This window comes from Mustela nivalis (assembly GCF_964662115.1).
Source record: "Mustela nivalis genome assembly, chromosome: 14".
NCBI lineage: Eukaryota > Metazoa > Chordata > Mammalia > Carnivora > Mustelidae > Mustela > Mustela nivalis.
The window spans coordinates 85051388-85067014 of record NC_139033.1 but is presented as its reverse complement, the minus strand read 5'-3'; the positions used below and the strand labels follow the sequence as shown (position 1 = coordinate 85067014).

The following is a 15627-nucleotide window of genomic DNA, read 5'->3' as shown; positions in this document are numbered from 1 at the left end:
GGATACCAAGAATACAAGAAAAAAAAAATGATAAATTGGACTTCATAAAAAGTAAAGCTTCTGGGGCACCTGGCTGGCTCCATCAGTAGATGTGACTCTGAATCTCAGGGTCATGAGTTGGGAATCCCATGTTGGGCAAAAAGCTTACTTAAAAAAAAAAAAGGTAAAACCTCTGATCATCCAAAGATACTAAGAAAGTGAAAGGTAGGGGAAAAAAAATTAAAAGAATTGGGGCTCCTGGGTGGCTCAGTGGTTTACAGCCTCTGCCTTCGGCTCGGGTCATGATCCTAGGGTCCTGGGATTGAGCCCCGCGTCGGGCTCTCTGCTCAGCATGGAGCCTGCTTCTCCCTCTCTCTATCTGCCTGCCTCTCTGCCTACTTGTGATCTCTGTCTGTCAAATAAATAAATAAATAAATAATCTTTATTAAAAAAATAGCTGCAAAAAATTTTTTTTAATTTTAAAAATTAAAAGAATTTAAAAAATATTTGTTAGTTGAATGAATGAACAGATGACCTTTCATTCTCCCTATTTCCCATCACCTCACCATTTACATTCTCTTGAAGAAGCCCTCATGGAGCTCTCATGTAGCACTGTGCATTCCCTCAGAAGTTTAAGCACAGTCTGAAACAAACTCAGAGCTCCAAATTGAAAGGGTTCAAATTGAAAGGGCCACTCAGTGGCCCAATAAAAGGTGGTTTCATAAGGTAAATTAGTCTTCTGGCAAGGGAGCTGCTTTTTGAGCTGAGGACACAGTCGAGGGGCTAGTAAAGGGAATCTATTGAGTGTTTTGCATTTTTTTTATTAAGTAGCTATGTGTCTTCTTTATGAAATAGCCAGATTTTTTTTTTCTTTACAATAATCTCATGTTAGTGCATTAGAGATTGCTCTTAGTAATCTTTAGAAACACCGGAGTGGTTCAGTGGGCTGAACACCCACCTCTTCATTTTGGCTGAGGTCATGATCTCAGGGTCCTGAAATTAAGCCCCGCATCTAGCCCCATTCTGAGCTTTGCATCAGGCTCTGCACTCAGTGTGGAGTCTGTTTGTCCCTCTCCCTCTATTCCTCCCCCACTCACACACTTTCTCTCTAATAAATAAATAAAATCTTTAAAAAGAAACACTCCAGAAAAAAAAGTTTTTAATTAGTCTTTTCATGATTTTAGAGTAATCATTTTGTCAACTTATATGCCATAAGACATTGTGAAATTGTTACATTTTCAAAAACAAAAAAGCAAGGTGAGGAAAACTGTATCATATAAATCCACTATATTAAAAAGGTAGAAAAAATAATCTAGAAGGCTAAAAAAGAATCTGAGAATTGTTAAACTTTTTGATATTTGAAGAATGTGAATTAATTATATATTCAAAGTTTTTAAACTAATGTACTTACCCCTAAAAAAAATCTCATCTCAGGCTGCCAGTGTCAGCCAAAACAGCAAACTGGAGAGTGGGAAGGTAACACTGTGACCATTAGCAGTTTTATCTGCATTTCCTATGGAATATCACAAAAAAGTCTAGCGTTCCCTTCTCCCTGAAGTAGCCCCAAGATTGCCCCCAAGGATTCTCTACCCCCTGGTATTCCTGCCTACATATGGTCAACTTCCATATTATATCAAGATTGGTCTGTGTAACCAATAGTATACAACAGAAGTAATGTTATTCATCTCCCAGGTAGGTTGCAGCTCTCTCCTTGCTTTCCTTGCTCTTCCTTGCACTCACTCTGCTAGAAGTCAGCTGACATCACACAAGGAACATATGACAAGGAACTGAGGCTTCCTGCCAAGAGCCATCTAAGTTTAGAGGTTGACTGCTTTAGTCCATCCAGGCTACTGTAACAAAATATACAGATGGGTAGCTTATAAACAAGAGAAATTTGCTGCTCATAGTTCTGGAGGCTAGAAGTCCAAGAGCAGGGTATCACCATGGTCAGGTAAAGTGAGGCTTCTCGTATCTTTGCATGGTGGAAAGGGCTAGGGAGCTCTGTGAGATCTTTTATAAAAACACTAATCCCACTCAAGAGGGCTGCACCCTCATGACCTAATCATTTCCCAAAGGCCCCATCTACTAATAAACACTTTGGGGGCTTAGGATTTCAATATGAGCCTTGGGGAACAAAAACATTCAGACCATATCACTGATCCTCCAGCCCCCAGTTAGGGCTTCAGATGCTGGAGCTCCAGCCAACACCTTAACTGCAACTTCAGAAAAGATGAGCCAGAACTAATCAGCTAAGCAGTTCCAAATTTTTGACTCTTGAAAGTTGTTTTAAACTGTTAAGTTTGCCCTGATATTTTACACAGTCATAGATAACTAATACAGATCTTGGCACCTGGAAGGGGAATGCTGCTATAATAAATATCTAAAATATGGCTTTGGAACTGGACAGTGGGCAAAAGCTGGGAGGACTCTGAGAAGAGTGTTAGTGCAAGACTGAGTAAAAACCAACCAAACAAACAAAATTGAATTTTGAGGAACATGCTATTAGAAAATTGAGAAAGGGGTTATGTAGTGGCAGAAAGTTTGGTAACACTAATACCTTCAGTTATATGAAAAGTAGAAAATGTACCTAAGTAATCAAGTCATCTAGCTAAGGAGATTTCCAGCCAGAGAGCTGAAAGCACCACCTGGCTTCTTCTTATTGGTGCTTATAGTGCAACATGAAGGGGGATAAAGTTAAGGGTGGGAGTGTTAAATAAAACAAGAGCCAGAACTTGCAGGTTTTGAAAAATTTCCAGTTTCTTCAGATGGCAAAAGATGCTGAAATTAATGTCTACCAAGCAAAGAGCATACCCAGGGCACTGAAGAAATGAAGTGTAAAGATGGGAATATGACTGTAAAATTCTTTAAGGCTCAGAAAGATGAACGGTGATACACCAGAGCACCATGCAGTCAAGCCAAGGTCCTCTGATGATAACCTCAATCACACAATAGGGTTTCTACTAAGCTTAAGGGTGTTGTCCCTCAGCTGTTTCAGCACAAAAACATTTTAAGTTGTATGGTTGTGGCTCTGGAGTAGACTTTTTTGGCATGAACACCAGTAAGATTAACAGGAGACACACGTTTTTAAGAGAATATACTTGAAGAAATGTCTCTAGCTTGCACTGAAAGGGCCAGAGAGTACAAAATGAAAAGAGAACTTTGGTCTTCTACCTGCTATGAGCAGGAAACAGGCTAAGCAAACAATTCATCTATAATCATGTACTCTTTCATAAAAAAAGGAAGTATATCATAGGGCAGAATCAAGAGTCCTGAGATCAAAGCCAAGAGAATTCCCAGACCTTGAGTGTTAATCAATGAATGCCAACATGTAGCTAGTGGGATTTCAGAATTGCAACTGACAAATAACTGCCATCTCCCTTTCCCCTTTTTGAACAGACATGTGTATAAATGTTGTCCTATACTTGCCCCACCTTTGTACTGCATGGGAATGTAGGTGGGCAGATAACATCTCTTTTGTTCACAGTTCTTAAGATCTAGAGCAACTGTACTTGAGATACTTCATGTAAGGAATACCACCCTAGAACCTGATCCACATCTAGACCTGATTTAGTTGGTAAGATTCAGGAGATGAATGTATTTTGCATACTAGGAGGTATGTAATAAATAATGTGGCACAGGTATGAAATCTGGTAGTTTAAAGTTATGCCCATATTGTTTTTTTCTCTTAAAAGGTGGAAGCTAATTACCTTCCCCTTGGTATGTGGGCTGGACTTTGGGCTTACTTCTAATGAATAGAATATTGTAGAAAGAACAGACTAAAATGCCTGAGACTAGGTCATAAAAGATGGTGCACAGTGCACCTCCTTGCTCACTCCCTTAGAATACTTGTTCTAGAAGCCAGCTAGGCATGTCCTGAGAACAGTTAGGTAACCCAGTAGAGAGGCTCATATGGAAGAACTGAGGCTTTCTCCCACAATGAGCAAGGAACTGGAGTTTCCTGTCAATAGCCATGTGAGTAACCCATCTTGGAAGCAACTCCTCCAGGCTCAGTCAGGCCTTTAGGTGACTGTACCTCCTGGAACTCTGAGCCACAACAACCCAACTAAGATGCTCCTGGATTCCCAACTCTCAGAAACAGTGGGAGATGATAATTTTTTTAAGCTGTTAGTTTTGTGATAATTTGTGGTAATTTGTTATAAAGCAATAGATAATATATTCCCACCTCGGGCTCTGCCTTTAGGCCAGTTTTAGGAAGAATCCTGCTGGGTCAATTTGGGGAAAACTCCCCACTATTGATATCTAACCACCCTTGATATTTGATCAAATTCTTTATTCTACAACCTAGATGTTATGAATAATTTTTAGCATTTCCATGTTTTGTTATTAGAAATTTCTTTCAAATGAATGTTTTCACACTTCTACCTTTTATACGATATTCATTGTGGGGGGACAGATTTCTAGAATTAAAAGTTCATATTTTTATCGAATATTTTTAATAACCCATGTAGTAATTTGAAAAGAATGTGTGAATATAAAGACATTTAGTGTTTACCCCCAGTGCATACCCTCAAAGCTCCATTGAAAATTCAATTCACAGTAAACTATAAATTCAGTCTAAAACATTCAGTCTGCAAACCTTTGGAATTGACTTACTCAAAAAGTATGTAGAATGATGACTTCCGTAAAAATGAAAATATGCCATCAAAATATTTGGGATTCAAAGCTGTAAACAAAGGTAGGCAAAGTTTAAATCCTTTATTTAAAAAAAAAATTTTTTTTAAGTTCTTTAGAAAAATAAAAAAAAAAACAATGCTAAAGAAAGTAGAGGTGTATAATGAATCAAGACAAAAATAGAGAAAACAAAATTAGTTGGGATATTACATCAAGAGTTACTCCTTAGAAAAAGGAAATGAGAAACACTGATAAAATTTAATGAAGGGAAAAGTAAATACATTTAAAAATTAGAAATGCGAAAATGAATGAGATTCTGAGAAGATAATATTCAACCACAAGTGGAAATACTACTTCAGGAGAGGAAGGTTTCAGGACACCTGGATGGCTCAGTTGGTTAAGCATATACCTTTGGGTCAGGCCATGATCTCAGGGTCCTGGAATCAAGCCCTGTGCCTCGCTCCCTGCTCAGTGGTAAATCTGCCGGTCCCTCTGTCTCTCCCCACTCAACACTTGGGTTCTCTCCCTTGCTCACTCTCTCAAATAAATAAAATGTTTAAGAGAGAGAGACACACACACACACACACACACAGGTTTCTAAAAGAAAGGTTGTGAATCAGGCTTAGCATAACTTTAGGATAGTAAAGAAAATGTAAATGACTGTCTCAATAGACGTTATAAATTATCCAATAAAACTAAGCAATTTTCTTTAAAAATTATAAAGGCAGAAATTCATTAAGCAATATGAGCATTACCTTTAATGGTAAAGCATTTCTCACTAAAACCAAGAACAGAAAACTTCATTTACATCTCACTGTTTTGAAGTTCTGGCCAATGCAATATGATTAAAAATAAATACAATTGGCAAGAAGGCAAAGAGTCTGCATAATGGTACCAAATAAAAAATTAACTTAAACTTTACTGGTGAAAAGATAATAAAATGAAACTTTTTTTTTCAAAAAAATTTTATTACTACAATTGCTATTTTACTTACAATTTTTGGCAACATTAACAAAATAATAAATTTCATCTGAAAGAACAAGCAAGCAAAATAGACATGGAAATTCACAAAGGGTAATAACAAAATAGTAATCTTGACAGATATTGAATATATTTGTAAACAGAACAAAGTGACATCGCCTTAAAAAAATAGAGAGGTATCAATAGAAAAACAGAGAAAGCTCCTGAAAGAACTGAACTCACTATATTCAGTTTCTTTTGATTACAGGCACAGAAAATTGACTCAAGCTAGCTCAATTCTAAGAGAAGCAAAGCTTTGGGTAATTATCTCTTCCTAGCTTTTTGTGAAAACCTAGGAAATTTAACCAGATTGGAGAGGGAAAAGGGAGTGGGGAGGCTTAAAGTGCCTTTAAAAGGAGAAGGAGTAAGAAGGTGGAGGGAGCTTTCATTGTCAGTATCTTTTAAGAACACTGGTGAAGTTCAATAAACCAAAGGAAGTACCAAACAATTAAGCGAGGTAGCAAGCCATGCAGGCCTAGGAGAAAAGCATTCTAAGAGAAGAGCAGTCGCAAAGTCTTTGGAACAGGAAAAAAATGTGATTTGCTTAAAGAAAAGCAAGGCCAGTGTATCAAAAATAGTGCACCAGTGGGAAAAATGGTTGAGTAGCATGGCAGAGAATGGAAAAGCAAGAGGAGGTAGACAGGGGCCATAACACCAAACCTGTAGTTGGCAATAAATAACAATTTGTACTCCTTAGGGCCATACTTTAGGTAAACAGCAAACAAGAGTTAACAGTGTTGATAATACCAAGCAACCACAAAAAGACAGAACTAAGATATTTCATATTTTCACTGTTTTTAAGACAGAATTTCTGTTATAGGAACAGAAAAGGGAGATAAGTATGCAAAAGTCTGCATATCTATTTATACACAAGTTTCCACCTGAGACTAAAACGATGAGCAAGCATACGTACACACACACACACACACACACACACACACTCATTCAATCACACATACACACTCTCTCTGTCCACCTAAAGAAATAGGTTCAGGTTAAAATATTAACAAAGTGCCTTGGCCCAAGCAAACTAATAAAAAGGCCTAGTAAAATGTTCAAGGTGCAAATCAATCAATCAAGCATTGAGCAAATAAATACAAGAGAATCTACACTTGGGAAATACTTTAAAACATAGATAATAAACTCACAACTACTTGTTTGTTATGTCCTCCTTCCCAATTCTAGAAGGGATCTAAGCTTCTGACGACTATCACTTCCCAGCTTTCTGTGAAAGAAAGCTTAGGTAATTTAACAGGATTGAGGAGGAAGAAAGAAATGGGGAGAGACAATGTACCATTAAAAAAGAGGAGAAAGCAAGGGGAAAATAATGGAATTTCTCCTTGCTCAGGTATATGGACAACATCTTGGATTCCTTAAGTCATGTACAGATGCTTCTCAGTACATGAGTCCAGGTGGTGAAAGAAAGGATGGCACTAGCTACCCAAGAGACTCAGTCCTGGGAACCCACAGAAAGCCAAGGGTTGATGTTCAGGAACCAATCCTCAGAGAGCACTCTAGTTATGTGAAAGTCCTTGGAAATAGCAAGGGGAAAAGGTTCTCCCCCACAGTATAGTCAAGGATTAGACAGCTGGATAGATTAGTTGAAGAGCAATAACTCTAAGATCTAATACCTAATGAAATAACTGGACATTTCTTATACACCAGATTGTGTCATGGACGACTTTAAATTCAACTAGGTTGATAAGGGAAAATTATACACACAACATAAAATAGCTGTTAACTGTAATACATTCATGTCTAAGGCAAGAAACAAAATTGCAGATTTCACATGTTCAACTGGGCTAAGATACGTGTACATGGGAAAAATATAAGGAAAAGCCCTATAATGGGCTTAATTTTACTCAGTCACCATGGGCTGCTTTTACCCACTGTACCTACGATTCTTGGACAACCGCCATTCCAGCTTAATAGTAAGAAAACTAAATTTAGCCTAGTCCTTGAACTAGATAAATACCATTTGTTTGGCCCTTTTCAGTTCAAATTATGGGTCCAGTGCAGTTCAAACTATGGATGTCAGGGATTCTTTCCCTTGAGAAATTCTACTTGGTTTACTGTTCTGACTGAAAGGTATAAAGCCAGCCAGAAGGAAGAGGGAAGGGAACAAATTGAATTCCCTTTTGGATCACTAAACAGGAGGTTCACTGGCACCAGACCCCATTCTATTCATTACCCCTGCTTTTCCATCTGAAGCCAGCTGATACAGTGATTGTTTCATGTCTGCAGAGGTTTCTTGCCAAGTTCCTTGCCAAAATGCAAAGCATTTTAATAGTTTTGCTTCCTTAGATGTTCTTGTGGTAAAAGAAAAAAAAAGACACTCTGAGACAGTGTTCCTACTGCCTTGGCTCCAAGACTAGAGTGAATGTGTGTGTGTGTGTATGTGTGAGCACATGCCCTCAACCAAAATAAGAAGCCGCTGGAAGCCACTGCTCTCCAGTGATTAACCTTCAGTTCAGTTTCTGGTTCCCATTCATGCCACACCTTGTTCCTCAACTTCTCCACACTCAGGGTCTCAGAATCAGATTACTTTAGATCAGCTCAAGACAGACACTTTGGGGAGCTCAGCAGCAAATGGGACCACGATGTAACAAAGTCATTCAAGTCTGACTAGAGTTAATATTGAAATCTTCAAGGCAGGGAAAAAGTTGAAGATAAAATTAAGTACTTAAGAAAAAACTCTATAGGTTCTATATACAGAAATTAGAGCTTTCAAACTTACAAGTAACATGAAATATCAAAATAATAAATAGGTATCCACTTTCTTCTCTCACACACACACATACACAAAACATCTATGTGTTAAGCCAGATACAGTACATGAAAACCAGGTAACAAATTTTTAAGTAACATCTCAAAATTCAGATCAGACAATACTGTATTTCATGAATTTAAAAAGAAACTCATCAATGACTCATTGGTTTCACTATTTTTGATGTTACTAAATAATGTATGGTTTGTATTTTTTTTTTAATGGCGTTTTTTTTACTTTGAAATACCTGCTTTAGGTTTACTGAAACTAGAATTAACGAGGTTTTTTTGAAATTCTACTTTTAAACTTGGGGGCTGATGGTTCAGAATCAGATGTACTCACAGTAACGGATGCTACTTCCACAGATCCTGGTTGAAGAGGTCCCAGTGACACCTGAATAACAACCTTTGTTTCAGGGGGCAATCCCTCTAGTTGCTTAGGCTTTTTAAACATTTGATGACACTGGGTCTTATGCTCCATTTTCTCCTTGAAAGTTAAAAACTGTAGCCGGCATTTGGAACACTGGTGAACACTCTTTTCCCAGTGTCCCCTATAATGACACATGTATGGTGTTGCAGTTTTGAAAATTTTGAGACAGAACGGGCAGAGCAAATTCTTAGTGTTTTCATGGCATTTTCTGAAATGTGTTTCCACATCAGCAAAGGCTGATGATCTGTAATTGCAAACCTGGCACACATAGGGCATTTCACCAGGCTTATGATTGTCCTTCATGTGCTGTAAGAGAACCTGATCTGTTTTGAATGACAATTCACAAATTTTACAGACAGCAGAAGGCTCCTGGGTAGTGTGTACACTTTCAATGTGACACTGCAGCTCGAAGGGAGTGGGAAACTGTCGGTGGCAGTGCTGGCAGGTGGTGTGGCTTTCCCAGCTGTCACCCCTCTGCTTCTCAAGTTCCAGATGGTGCTTCATGTGATTCATAAACTTGACATTTTTTAGAATTTTCAAGCAGCTGAGGCATTTAAAGGTTGTGTGAGTCTTCTGTTCTGGCTGACCATCTCCTTTATGTTGCCCATAATAAAAGTCACGAAGTAATATGACCAGACTTCCTTTCTTGGGATCAACAACCTGGTTTTCACTTGCTAGACTCAAAAAGTCTGTTTTTGCCGGTCTATTTTCCTTTACAGGATTTATAGGCTTAAAATGGACACTGTGCTTTGGAAAAGGAGTTGCAAAAGGTGCTCCATTCTGAACCATGGCTCCATGGCTCCGTTCTAAGTCATGTCCATTCTGAACATGGTTTAATGAGGTATGAACACTGTTTGAGTCTGTGCTTTGCTGTGAAGTCATTGTATGAAAGTTACCTGAAGGGGACAAAGCTGAAGCATGTCCCTCTATGATTCCGTCGCTGAGTTTAGGCCTTTTGGGATTTATATCATTTTCTTCAGCAGTGGAAAGCTGCTTTGATATGCAAGGACTTTTATTCATATCTCCTACAGAAAGTGCTTCTCCTACTGGATGCTGTAATGAATTTGTGAATGTAATCAAAGGAGAACATAACTCTGAACAGCTATTAGGCACAATTTGTGAATTACTTTTAAAATCAGGTTTAGACAAAGGCTCAATAATAATGGGACTATCTGTTGATCTTGATTCAGATTCAGAAACTGGCAAGGCAGTGACTGCTTCTGATACAGAGGTCACATGACTTATAGGCGGTAATTTCTGAGTAGTACCTTTTCTGAGGTGACCATACTTTTTTCTCCTTGAACATGAACCTGGGGTGACTCTGTTCAAAATGTTTGAAACAACTGGTTTTGAATTTGAAGTCACCCCGACAAAGATCAGCTCAGCATCGTCATTTACATGTTCCACCCCAACAAAGATGAGCTCAGCATCTTCATCATCTACTTTTTTGGTTTCTTCTGTGTTCTGCTGTGGGTCTGGCTCTTGCTCTTCCTCACATAACATACATGGCTGTTCCATTTTCTATTTTTTTTTTTTATTCTTGAAGGTGTGGCCACAGTCCCAGTGCTTTCTTTATATAAACTGCCACCTAAGTACAAACACACTACACATCAGTAAGTACAGAAAAATGCATTATCTTATTTAATTCTCTCCAAAACTCTATGGTAGTTATAAACACCCTTATTTTATAAGACTACTAGAATTCACAGAGGATAAATGACAGCTTAAAACCTACTATTATAAGTCTGTGCAACTCTAGAATCATGCCTTTGCCTTAAGCTGATTACTATTTCTTCTATTAAAAAAAAAGAGGAAAAAACTATTGACTAACCACTAGGTGAAATCATATGTAAAGGATATATTATTTTACAAAGGCACCATTGTTCAGTGTTTAGAAACATGGGCTTTGGGGTCAGAGAAGATTAAGCTGGAATTCTAAGTCAGCCACAAACCAGCTGCATCTTCTTTGGCAAGTTCAAAAGTTCTAAATGTGTTTTATCTTAAAGATGAAACCTCTTACTTCTTAGACTTAAGGTAATAGCTCTTTTTCAAAAACCACCAAGAATTCAATGGTACTTTATTTTGTAGCTGAATTAAAGAAAATTTTATAGTAATGTACAGACCTCAATTGATCCATAATTTCATAAATATTAATATAGAAAAGAAGAGTCAAATTCAAAGAACAGAATAAGAGTACCTAACAACTGTCAACAAACAGTATACTTCAATATCAAGTGCTTAGCACATGCCTAGCAAATTGAGAACAAACTCTCTTGATAATCTCACACCAACTCAAGGCCTTCATTATAGTCCACTGTCTCCTAAATTTCTCCTTCTAATCCTGACTTTCCCATTTAAATCCAACAGAACTGCCTCCCTCAGCCCACCTCCATCTCATTTCCACATGGCAGGCAAAGTAATTCTGTCAAATCACATATCACTGCTCAGCTCAAAACCCTCCAATGGCTTTCTCATTCACTCAGTAAAAGGCCAAGTGCTTCTAACATCTTCAGTGCCTATTAGACCATGCTTCCAAGCCTACATACTGCCTTGCAGCATGTCCTACTCCTCCCCCCTATCCACTTCATTCTAACCAAACTGTCTTGCAACTCCTTGAACATATTAATCACTTTACTTGCTTAGAGCCCTGTATTTGCTGTTCTTCTAATATGAATGCTCACCATCCAGATACCTGCAGAGGTGAATCCTCACCATCTTCAGACTTCTGTTGCAACTCTTCTCAAGGAGGTTCTCAAATACTCCAAACAACTGCTAATTCACATTGCCAATCTCTTCCCTTCCCCTCAACCTTCAGGTCCTTATCACCACCTAACGCATTATAAATTTTATCTACTTGATTATTGTCTACTGTCTATCCAGTAAAATGTAAACTTCAAAAGACAGAGATTATCTTTTGTTGACTGCTGTATCCCCAGCACAAAGAGTGCCTGGCACAATATGGGAGCTCAACAAATAAAGAATCTGTTAATAGTATGAATTAACAGTAACTTTAATTAATAAGAAAATGTATTTGTAGAATAGACTGTACTCCTTTAATTCTGTATTTTCTATGATTTGCTTAGAACCTTGTCCGTATCAGATATTCTGTAGGCCTATGAAGGACTGAAAGCTTCTAGCTTTTTAAAACATTTTTATCACAACCATAGTAAAAACAACAACAAAATATAATATGGAATCTCATAATATAAACATATAAATAACAAGTGCTTCACTACATGGACACTTATTCTAATCAATTATGACTCATTGATGGCTCACTACTAAAGGTTTGAAAAACATTTGTTTTAGGCTAGCAAGATGTAGGTACTTTAAATTATGGATCATAACTCACCAGTTTCTGAAAACCTAACATCAGATTTCATTGTAATCCCATATAGACCCTTCAAACCCCATCTATAAAAATTAAAGTGGCATCATCAAAAGAAATGAAATCTTGCCATTTGCGATGACGTGGCTGGAACTAGAGGGTATCATGCTTAGTGAAATAAGTCAATCGGAGAAAGACAACTATCATATGATCTCCCTGATATGAAGAAGTGGAGATGTAACATGGGGGGTTAAGGGGGTAAGAGAAGAATAAATGAAGCAACATGGGATTGGGAGGTAGACAAACCATAAGTGACTCATAATCTCACAAAACAAACTGAGGGTTGCTGGGGGGAGGGGGGTTGGGACAGGGGGGTGGGGTTATAGACATTGGGAAGGGTAGGTGCTATGGTGAGTGCTGTGAAGTGTGTAAACCTGGCGATTCACAGACCTGTACCCCTGAGGATAAAAATATATGTTTATAAAAAATAAGAATTAAAAAAAAATTAAAGTGGCATCAAATACGTGCCATGTACCGCAAATCAGTTTAATTAGCATATCAGCATATAATTTGGGAACACATAGATATTTAATCCTGAGATGTATACCAACTTCAAAGTAAGTCAAAAAAGAAATTTTTGAAAATAAGAAAAGTTGGGGCCCCTGGGTAGCTTAGTGGGTTAAAGCCTCTGCCTTCAGCTCAGGTCATGATCTCAGAGTCCTGGGATCCAGCCTCATATCCCCATATTAGACTCTCTGCTCAGCAGGGAACCTGCTTCCCTTCCTCTCTCTTTGTTTGCCTCTCTGACTGCTTGTGATCTCTCTCTGTCAAATAAACAAAATCTTAAAAAAAAAAAAATAAATAAGAAAAGTTATTTCTTATTTTCATCACTTGTCTCACAACTATAATTGCTTGGCCAACAATGGTATGATATTACCAAGCACTAAGTAGAAAGTGGTGAATTCATGAAGTTTACAGTCTAGTATGCCATAAAGAGTGATTTACAACCTTCTTAAAATGAAGATCAAGTATATAATTAGGAGATATGTAATGCAAGAAAACATAAAAGGCGCATCTGAAAACACTGTTCTTTAAGAGTCACAGAAATTGGTTTGGTCTGTCTATATACAACTTCATCATCTAACTCCAGGATGATGCCACCTAGTCCACTGTTTCCCAACATAAGCACCATAGACATGTCTGGACCAGATAATTCTTTGTTGTAGGGGGGTGGTGCTGGGTGCATTTAGGATTTATAGCAGTATCCCTGACTCTGCTTAGGAGATGCTAGTAGAAATTCCCTACATGTGCCATCAAAAAATGTTCTATGGGAGAACTTCTACCCTAATCTAATCTCCTGAGTATCAACTTCCGCATTTCTAGTCTTCTAGGTAATTATACATGATGCTCTAATACCCCTCTCAAGAAATAATTCTAAATTGACATTATTAATATTCTGGGGCACGTGGATGGCTCAGTGCATACTGATGGCTCAACTGTATACCACCACTAGATGAATCTTTTTTTTTTTTTACTAGATGAATCTTAAAATACCTCTGTAATTATATCATTCAACTATTCCTACATGTTAAATGACTCCCCCAATTTTAAAGAATACATTTTAAGTTATGCTATGGACCAAATTGTGTCCCTTCAAAATATGTATGCTGAAGCCTTAACTCCCAGTATGATAGTATCTGGAGATGAAACTTTGGGAAACTTTGGGTTCCCATCTAGGTAGATTTAGATAAATTCATGAGAGTGGAACCCTCATGATGGGATTAGTACCAAGAAGAGATATCAAAGAGCTTGCTTCTTCTCTGTCTCCCACCTACTATGTGAAGACACAGTGAGAATGTGGCAGTCTACAGGTCTGAAGGAAGCAAGGCAAATCAGCTAGCACCTTGATCTTGAATTTTCCAGCCTCCAAAACTATGAGAACAAATTCTGTTGTTAAAAAAGAATAAAAATAAACTGGGTTCCAGGAACATTGTAGGACTTTTTACCCAGCTGATCTTGGTAGGATTTTATTTTGTTTTTAATTATTTTATTAAAGATCTTATTTATTTGAGAGAGAGAGACTGAACAGGCACAAGCTGGGGGAGTGGCAGGTAGTGGAGAAGCAGACTCGCTGCTGAGCAAGGAGTCCAATGTGGGGCTGGATCCCAGAACCCTGGGATCATAACCTGAGCAGAAGGCAGCTGATTAACCAACTAAGCCACCCAGGAGCCCCTTAGTAGGATTTTATAGCTGTTGACCATACCAATTAACTTTAGGTCGATGTGGGGCTGGATCCCAGGACCCTGAGATCATGACTTGAGCCAAAGGCAGAAGCTTAACCCTCTGAGCCACCCAGGTGCCCCAGATCATGGGAATTTTCTTATCACTTCTCTTCTGGTACCTTTATTTTCTACAATTTACCAGAATCTTAAGATACCTTGGGTCATGAGGTTGGACATGTCAAAGACTTAGTAGATCTAAGGAGTTAATCCTCAAAACCACTTGTATCCCCTATCAATGAAACTGCCAAGGGCTGTGGAAGGAGTTAATGAGATTTCATGCCAAAGACAGCTAAGATGGCAGGGAAAGATAATTCATCTCCCAGGTTATTCCTATGCATTTAAACAACAGCCTTCTTCATGGGGATTTTTTTTTTTTTAAGGGGTACAGGTCTGTGACTCACCAGGTTTACACACTTCACAGCACTCACCATAGCACATACCCTCCCCAATGTCCATAACACCCCCCCACCCCACTCCACCCCCCCACCCCACTCCACCCCCCCCACCCCACTCCCGACCCAACTCCCCCCAGCAACCCTCAGTTTGTTTTGTGAGATTAAGAGTCACTTATGGTTTGTCTCCCAACCGATCCCATCTTGCTTCATTTATTCTTCTCCTATCCCCCTAACCCCTTCATGGGGCTTTTTTATAGCTACACACCACCTTTTTTTCAGGCATCAGTCTTTCTTGAGTGGCTTCCTGAAAGCAGGCTAACCGGGACTCCTTTGATATCTATTCTCACAATCTTCCCTTGCCTCTGACTCTTTTCACTCCCTATACCACTCCTGCAAATTCCTATCCCTATCCCTTCACTCCTTCCCCAACCATAGCACCTCATGTCTCATTCCCACTACTCTCCTTCCCTTCTCTTCCATTAACCCCACACATTTGCTGCCTTAGGATTTAATGCCCATTAAACACATCCTTGGGCGAAATGAGAGCTTCACAGGATCCTTAAAACTACATTAAACATTTATATTCACCTTAGGACAACTAAGAAAAACAAAATGTTTTCATAATTTTTTTTAATAAATATTTGTTCATAAATAAGCTCAAGATGGTAGAGAAGTATAAAAATGGGGTCTAATCTAGCCTGAGAGTCTGAAATGGAAAAAACTATTAAACCAAGGTTGTTCTTTCAAAAGACAGGATTATTTCTATAGACTGGACTAAGGAAAAGCAATTTATAG

General features: G+C 38.3%; 1 protein-coding gene and 2 gene segments (V, D, J or C); 2 read left to right on the top strand and 1 right to left on the bottom strand.

Moving 5' to 3' along the window:
- Positions 1–15627, top strand: part of LOC309847518 (immunoglobulin lambda-1 light chain-like) — a 1783291-nt gene that overhangs the window by 759037 nt on the left and 1008627 nt on the right.
- Positions 1–15627, top strand: part of LOC309847513 (immunoglobulin lambda-1 light chain-like) — a 1777964-nt gene that overhangs the window by 759037 nt on the left and 1003300 nt on the right.
- The window catches only part of LOC309847501 (zinc finger protein 280B-like), a 460063-nt gene that overhangs the window by 424303 nt on the left and 20133 nt on the right, over positions 1–15627 (bottom strand). For 10 of the 23 annotated variants that reach the window (XM_082697895.1, XM_082697896.1, XM_082697897.1 and 7 more), the window contains one exon: positions 5559–10415. The exons of the other annotated variants lie outside the window; for them this stretch is intronic. In XM_082697895.1, the coding sequence (XP_082554021.1) occupies positions 8672–10345 (1674 nt within the window). In that variant the 5' untranslated portion in view covers positions 10346–10415 and the 3' untranslated portion in view covers positions 5559–8671. Of the gene's footprint in view, positions 1–5558; positions 10416–15627 lie in introns of those variants that run through there. 23 annotated transcript variants of the gene reach the window in all.